The sequence below is a fragment of the Oreochromis niloticus genome, unplaced genomic scaffold (genome assembly GCF_001858045.2).
Source record: "Oreochromis niloticus isolate F11D_XX unplaced genomic scaffold, O_niloticus_UMD_NMBU tig00000235_pilon, whole genome shotgun sequence".
Classification (NCBI taxonomy): domain Eukaryota; kingdom Metazoa; phylum Chordata; class Actinopteri; order Cichliformes; family Cichlidae; genus Oreochromis; species Oreochromis niloticus.
In genome coordinates this window covers 895,310-903,863 of record NW_020327097.1, presented here as the reverse complement: position 1 = coordinate 903,863, position 8,554 = coordinate 895,310, and the positions used below count along the sequence as shown (strand labels likewise).

Genomic DNA, 8,554 nt, shown 5'->3' with positions numbered 1-8,554 from the left:
AGGAGTAGGAGTACAAAAAACGTACGGAATCTATAATAATAATAAAATAGAATAAAGATTACAACAACAATACTGTGAATGCTTTTACAAGCATTCACACTAATAAAGATTAGAAGAACAATACTGTGAATGCTTTTACAAGCATTCACACTAATAAAGATTAGAAGAACAATACTGTGAATGCTTTTACAAGCATTCACACTAATAAAGATTAGAAGAACAATACTGTGAATGCTTTTACAAGCATTCACACTAATTACAACAACAATACTGTGAATGCTTTTACAAGCATTCACACTAATTATGACCTTTGAATTCTGAAGTTAATCTGAGCCACTGTCCACCAGCTCTGACCTCTGACATAGTGCAGCACTACTTTCTGTCTCAGGATGTCTTTGTCCCTGTAGATGGTGCAGATGTATCCTCCTGTGTCTCTCTCTGTGGGCTGTTTCAGGGTCAGACTGAAGTTTTCAGCAGGTCTTCATTCATTTCTGTTCGGTCTCTGTAAAACTTGTCCTGTTTCATAAGTTTGCCACCTTTGTTTGAATACTCCTGAACTATCAAGAGTTCATGGTCAGAGCGAGTCCACTCCACTCTGGTGTTCTCAGGCAGGTCAGGTGTTGTTTTGCAATGCAGGGTGACAGACTCTGAGCCTTCCTCCACCTTCACCTCCACGTGATGATCTGAAAGGACAAGAAACCACAATATCAAATATAGGACCAATAGCAGTCACACTCATGGCAAATGACAAGTTTCTGCATTTCTGACCTCTGACTTCACTAATGTGGCTCATTACTCTTTGCTTTGAGTGGTAACTAAACTGGAATTTATGAACTGCTGCTACAGCTACAGACAATTGAGGGATCATAATGAATGTTTCAGTGTTTTAAAAGAAATCTTGAGTTTTTCATCATGGACAATATGTAAAAAGTCTACTGACATTTGTCTCCCTGAGAAGAGAAGACAACTCTGCACACCTAAAAGAATGCAATGCCATATACCACAGAGGCTGTATCAGTAAGATCTTATTTTAGTTTACTTTCCTGCTCATGTTTGTTGTTTCATTTTAAGGTTCGGTCCATTGGAAATCTTTCTGTTAGGTTAATCAAGACTGTTGCAGCTCCTCCAACCAAAGGCTGCGGCAGGCTGAACATGAGGACACAGATGACGCGCAACAATAAACGCATAAAATACACTTCTGTAACATTTGCTCCTTTTATTCCACATGCAACTGTCCAATATACAAATCAGCACATGTGATTAACTATTAAACAAACGCACAGACTGCACAAAGAAATTACTGCAACTCACAATGGCTGCACTAATTACTATGCCAAATTACAACTTGGCCTATGGCATCAATTAGTGCACAAATATACAAAAAACATCAAGTTACAGTCAAAATCTATCAAAAGCATTCAAGCTGCGCTCAAGCTGCGGTCAACAGAAGGTTTTGCCTCATGCTCACCCGACCTTTCTGCTCATCAACATCAGGTGCTACACCCTTTTTGGCTCTTACCTCAAAGCACACTGTGCGCTGTCGATCTTACGTGCTGCACAATAATGTCTAACATTTAGTATTTACTGTCATATTCCCATAGATCATTGTGATGTTGTTTATTACTCTCGTTTTCTTCTGCTTGCTTTCTCTTTCTTTCTCAACAGGTGATCCAGATGATCGATATATGTATTTTTTTGTCTGCTTATTCTGTTGGTTTTTGGTTTTTTGCCCTTTTTCCCCGTCCCTCTTCCCCGCTGTTTTTCTTTCCCTCTTTCTTTCTCCCCTTTCTTTCCCCCAGTTAAGTCTGTCCCGTATTCAGCAAGTGAAAATAAAATAAACAATAAAAGGTGAATCAAATGGACCATTACGGCAAGGCTGGGATGGTCAATATGGTAAAGTAAATCCGTTGGGCATCTTTCTTCGCCTTTAGACAATAATTCTGATGGCAAAAGAACCAAACGGGACAGGTATTAAAAAAAAAAAAAAAAAAAAAAAAAAAAAAAGACATTCCTGCAGTTTAACTAATTGGTGTGTGTTACCTGGCTTCATGAATAGATAGAGCTGCGTGTCATCTGCATAGCAGTGAAAATTTATGCTATGTCTTCTAATGATGCTGCCTAGGGGAAGAATGTATAATGTAAATAGAATTGGTCCTAGCACTGAACCCTGTGGAACACCATAATTGACCTTAGTGGGTGAAGAGGACTCTCCATTTACATGTACAAATTCGAGTCTATTAGATAGATATGATACAAACCACTGCAGCGCAGTACCTTTAATACCTACAGCATGTTCTAATCGCTCTAATAGGATATTATGGTCGACAGTATCAAACGCAGCACTGAGGTCTAGCAGGACAAGCACAGAGATGAGTCCACTGTCAGAGGCCATAAGAAGATCATTTGTAACCTTCACTAAAGCTGTTTCTGTGCTGTGCTGAGCTCTGAAACCTGACTGAAACTCTTCAAATAAGCCATTCCTCTGCAGATGATCTGTTAGCTGTTTTACATCTACTCTTTCAAGGATTTTTGATATGAAAGGAAGGTTGGAGATTGGCCTATAATTAGCTAAGACAGCTGGGTCTAGAGATGCTTTTTGAGTAAAGGTTTAACTACAGCCAGCTTGAAGGCCTGTGGTACATACACCGATTATTAGAGATAGGTTGATCATATTTAAGATTGAAGAATTAATTAATGGCAGGACTTCTTTGAGCAGTTTTGTAGGAATGGGGTCTAAAAGACACATTGATGGTTTGGAGGAAGTAATTATTGAAGTTAACTCAGAAAGATCAATTGGAGAAAAAGAGTCTAACTTAACATCGATGGTACTAAAAGTAGCTGTAGATAATATTACATCTGTGACCAATACTGACCATTTATTTATTAACAAAATTTAGTTTCCAAATTTGCACTGTTGCACAGCACTGCTGCACACGGGTCATGTTTCCAGTTGGTGCCAATAAATACCTGTGCTTACTGCATAGTCGGTTCACCTGGAAATGAATGCCAACACTTTGCAGCTGATGAGAAAAGGGCGGATGTTTGTGTGGTATATGTTGGTGGGTGCTTTTGTCCAGTGTAAAAGCTGGAGCTTAAATCTACGTCTTAGTCCCTGACAGCTTGAGTGATGCTGTCTATGTCTTGACTCAGTGAACTGAACCCACCTGGGAAAAAGGGATGAGGGGAAATGTTTAAAAAAAAATATTTGTCACAACCCTGGCTTCATGCACACATGTACTTCTCTGAGTGATCGTCTCACTGCAATCCAAAAAAGTCATATATCGAGGCACTCTCCAGATCACCATTACAGTTTAGGATAAAACAGTCCTTTGAATAACTTTGTTCAACAATTTCTGCGAGTATCAGGACACTGCTCCTTCAACATCAACAACATCCTAAAAATAGCTCTGATTTCCACCAAACATTTACTCACCATATGTGTGAATAATCTGCGGAACTGCTCGGGGTGATAGATGGAGATATAGAGGCAATTACACAGTAATAGATTCAATCTCAGGCCAAGAGAAACATAATTGGAGAGGGAGCTCTCGCCTACGGGCCAGAATATTGTATACTGTCACTGTGATTATAGACACTTGGCACAGCATGGTGCTGTAGCAATTTAAAATCAGCATATGAATGGCTGACGTTAAATAGAACACTTTAGATCATGGCTTCGATTGCGCCGTAATGTTTGTCTATGTCAATTTAAAAATACCCTATTTGTTTTCCTGCACGGCCAGTTGGCTGTGATTAAAAGAAAAGAACAATCTACGCTATGATGTTGTGTTTGTACGAAAATGCAAATGTGATAGACAGGTTGCATAGCCAAAAGAAAATGAGGTATTCAAAGAAAACACTGAGGGCTTTGGTACATTTTAATTTCACATTCCAAGCACTTAACTGATGTTGTCCAGTGGCCCTGCGCAAAATAACAAGATTTGCAATTTTGAAATGATTGATTATGCAAACAAGCAGAGAAGAAGAAGACTTGGTGTTAAGAAAACCGAGGTTTACCTAAAGTTTCAGATAAGGATCCGGAAAATCTGGTATCCAGGAAACGTGATGAAGATTTAAACTGTAGAGACTACAGAAGAGAGACTGAGGTAAGGTCATGCTAGAAGTTCGTGAAATAGTTACCTTTCATTGCTCACACCAGAAACCCAAGTTTGACTCATCATCAGTTTTGAATACATTATTCATTAGAGGTATCTCTCTTGGTGACGTTTAAGCATTGCAATTATTTGAAATTTGAAAAAACGAAATCATGGTTTGGGTTAAATACACATTTAAAATTGTTGTTCTTGCTTTCTTGACACAAAAAAGTGCAAACATGCTCACTCAACATGATCAGTCGAATTGAGATTTATGTTGATAAATATAAGTGGAAAAGTGTTTGAACCTGAGCAACAATCGGTCTGCATATGAACAACCTAGCATGTATGTTTTGGGACGAGGTTGGTGAAAGTACCCAAGGAGAACCCCATGCACTTAAGCTGGGCATACACTGTGCGCCTTTTGGCCCATTTTGAGCCGATTTTTCAGTCGTGCAACTGTTTTGGGGATCGGCCCGAGCGTGTCCTGCATCGTGTAGTATACGTGGGGTAACGAGAACCGATTAACACCTCACGACCAGCTCTCGACCATCAATCGTATCATCGCAAGAAAATCAAACCTGTTTGAAATCCGCCCCTCGTGAGGGTGTCAAAGCAGCCTCTCACACTGCGCACGCGCAAACACAGAAATGGAAGTGAAAAAGACGGAGTAGCATGTCAGTGCAGCGTGTGATCTCGACACAAGCGATGGAGGCACAACTTGTAGAACTTTGGCAAGCTCATCCGAGCCTTTTCGATGTGGCCACACAAAATTATCATGACCACAACAACTGTGAAAAGAGTTGGATGAACATTGCTGGTCAACTGCAGCTGCCTGGTCAATGTTTTTTATTAGCAATTTAGCAAAGTTGATGGTGGTGGTGTGCGTCTGTGTGAGTGAAAGACAGAGAGGGAGAGAGAGAGTGAGAGACAGATTTTGTGTTATAAGCTTCATGTTATGGACGCACAATGTGTGCACTCAGGTCACATCAGAGCATCAGGCCGTATAGTGTGAGACCCTGCATCGTAACCTATGAACTCCTAACCCCTGCAATTCAATCATACAGTTTGAGCAGGAGCTGAATAAGAAAAAAAAAAAAAAGAAGAAAAAAAAGAAAAAAAACAAAACAAAAAAAAAACATCAGGTGCGGTGAACAGGTGAGTGCAACCACATTTATCATCTAACACACCCATGAGACACGCCCCACACCCGTGCACCAATACAGTGAGTCCATTTAAACCAACCCACTTAGTCAAAAAAGAGCAACTCATGGCTCCTACAAAGACTTTCAGAACTATTCAGAAAAAACTTGGCTTTCTTGTTGCCTTTGGGACTATTTGAGCTTCATCTACTGTACTGACTTTTACTCTTTCATGCAGCAGGTTTGACCTTTGACCTGCAGCTGGATGTCACTCAGTCTCTGTTCTCCTCCTCCAGCACTGATGGAACAGGTGTAAATGCCGCTGTCAGTCAGTTTGGGTTTCCTCAGAGTGAGGCTGAAGTCTTTTGTGTTTAATGCATAACGACTCATTGATGTGCGCCCACTGTAGCGCTGGTTTTGCCCTTTAAGATCGTCTCCTCCTTTTCCTTGTAGGTGGACAGATTTGGGATTGAGGTCACTGCGAGTCCACATCACTGTGGGATTGTCCTCAGGTATCGAACCTTTGTAAACATAGTGCAAGAGGACAGAAGTCTCCCCCTCATATACCTCCACCACCACAGCCAGAGCATGCTGGGAAACTGTGAAGACACAAAAACAGAAATCAAAGGAATGTTTGGGTTTGATTTAGTGTTGAAATAATAGATTACAAGTAACATTATCTTTAGGGAACATTTTACAAAGAAATGACAACATTTTAATCTTTACATATTTAAATAGAGTGAAAAGGCTGCTGTGTCTGAAGGAGCTCTCGATGTATCAAGAACAGTTTAATGCTCCTCAGCACAGATTATCCAAGTGTCCTTTTCTGTCCTGAATGGATGAACACATTCTCCCAAAACACTCCTAAGGAAACATTTGGGTTAGGTCCCAGCTGCAAAAATGGACCACTAGGAGCAGAAATAGCTTTAAATGATCAACTAAAAACGTTCCAACATGCAGAGATGTAGTCAGTGTTGGGGAGTAATGGAATACATGTACTGACATATTTAAAATACACAATATGAGAAACTCTATTCCGTTACAGTTAACGTTTACATAGGTGGTAATCAGATTACAGTTACTTTGTTGAAATAAATGCACGGCGGTCTTTTCCTGTTTTATATATTATAGGCTACTTAGGTTGTCCCCACTCTATGCCTTCTCCAATGTTGGTGATTAAACAAGTTCGGGCGCAGGTTTAGCTCAGTTGGATGAGCATGTACACATATATCACATGTTGCATGCATATCGCTGTTTCGAGCATGACTCATGGCCCACTTTATTTATTTTTGGTTTTTTTACTCAAATTCCATCAGGGTTTAATAAAGTTTCTCTGATTCTGATTACCAGAAACCAAAACAAAACACATAATAAAGGCTCTAATGCAAGCGTCCTGCTGGTGATGTCAGTTACACAATGAACCCAGAGCCAGCAGTGCACGGGCAGGAAATCATTCCTCACTTGGAAACTCCGACACCACTTCATAAGAAGAATGGGACGGCCAAAACTTCAGTATCTTTGATGTACTATTGCTGTGTGATTTCTATTACTATTCATTAAGGCTACTTGCTACAGAGCTAACATTGTTAGTTGGAGTTAGTTGATGTTAGTTCATAGACTGCAGACTGTCAGGCTGTTTCTCAGTACTCATGTATGCGAGTCCGTACTCCAGTCGTCACTTGTCCAGACTTCACACGGGAGTCCGGACTCCCGGAGAACGCAGTGCGATCGTTCCACAACTGAAATTGCAGTGTACTTGATGGTATCACTGGAGTTTTTATTGCCATCCCCTCTTAATTTAACTGTGATTAATGTTTGCAATGGAAATTACACGTGACACAAAAATTACACATGTAGTAGATTTCTTTGAGAGGAAAAGATCATTTGAATTGAACAAATATTTAAAATATAATGTCATCATTTTTGGAGCAGCCTTCAGGATCTCCAAGTATTAACATGCTGTTTTTAGACTTGGTGGATAGCATTAACAACCTGCTAGCTGCAAATAATCATGTGCAGTTCAACATGATTATTAACAGACAAAAAGAAAACATATTACTCATACAAAAATAGTTTTCTAAAGATCGCTGCAAAAAGTGCAGCCTTACCTAATCTCCACCATACTGTTACTCATCTTATATTATGATTTAGGCTTAGAGTCCTGCCGTATCAAAAGATGCCAGCTGAGCTGGTTCATGCATCTTACAAGGATGCCTCCAAACGGAGCTTTTTCTAGGCATGTCCTAATGGAGGAGGACCAGGGCAGAACTGGGACTCGCAGCTTCAGTTAACATTGACACACTTTGGCAACAATAGCAGATATAGGTGTCCACTTCATTGCATGTTCCTGTCACCTGTCTGAGAATGATGTTGTTGTGATATAAAGGATTATCGCACCTGTCAATAAAGCCTTTTATCTGCAGCCATGACCTGTCACCGAGCTAGCTTAGCACGGCTAGTTAGCCTCTCAAAGCTCAAACTTTCAACACAAAGTCGCTCCAGACTTTCTCACACCACCCCTCGCTCTCCTACATTAAAGCCATCATTACATCGGTAATTTCACACACTGCGTGTATCTACCTGTGCGATAATGATCAAACTTCGGTCTGAGTGCAAGATAAACATTGTTTACATATAGTATATAACATAGTAAGAGTTTCTTACCGCTCGTGAGGAGCAGGAGCAACAGCAGCATCTTCAATCTCCTGCAAGAAACAGCAACCCGTTAAATCCAAATACTTCTCATTGTTGTCTTAATATTTGGGGATTTATATTTCATATTTGGAGCCGTGAATAAAACACAGTGGAGGGAGAAACACCAGCTATACTGTTTACTTTCGGTTTCACGGGAACAGCAGTGTCCTGTCTTCCAGGTTAACTGGTTTTACTTTCACTGGCATATGTATTGTCTGAGGGAGCTGCACTGCTCAAACAGCTCTTATCTCCAAACTAAACTCTCAGCGCCCTGAACTTGTTTATTGATTAAACTTACGATGATAAAACATTACAAATACACTTACTCAGCAGTGGCGTGTTGTAATGCAGTTCATCGCGGCATGGTGGCTCCTGTTGTGTCATGACTGCAGGTCACCCTCTTTTTTTATTCTTCTTCGTTGTGTACGCGGACTAGTGTGCTCTCGTGTGTGGTAGAGCTGGCACTTTTATTTTTGATATTTAAATTCTGGACACAAGACGTCGCACACCTTCATCATGCAGCTTTTCAGAAACTCTCCCTCAGTAAATGTCCGGGCTGATTTGGCTTTCTCCTCTGCTACAATAAAACTTGCTTTCACAACAGCTTCACTTTGTGATTTTGCT

The 8,554-nt window shown here is 40.4% G+C and overlaps 1 protein-coding gene across 2 annotated transcripts; it reads right to left on the bottom strand.

The window, feature by feature from the left end:
• Positions 1-380: 380 nt before the first annotated feature.
• On the bottom strand, positions 381-8,440 carry LOC112844450 (V-set domain-containing T-cell activation inhibitor 1-like). 2 transcript variants are annotated; one of them, XM_025904161.1, is made up of 4 exons: positions 8,257-8,440; positions 7,901-7,941; positions 5,485-5,835; positions 381-683 (listed from the first exon to the last, which is right to left on the bottom strand). In XM_025904161.1, the coding sequence occupies exons 2-4, from the start codon at positions 7,929-7,931 to the stop codon at positions 457-459; spliced, it is 609 nt and encodes a 202-aa protein (XP_025759946.1). In that variant the 5' UTR covers positions 7,932-7,941; positions 8,257-8,440; the 3' UTR covers positions 381-456. The 2 variants fall into 2 exon arrangements, 1 of the variants encoding a protein (XP_025759946.1); XR_003217171.1 differs by lacking the exon at positions 8,257-8,440 and having other exon boundaries at positions 5,457-5,835; positions 7,901-8,065.
• Positions 8,441-8,554: the final 114 nt, after the last annotated feature.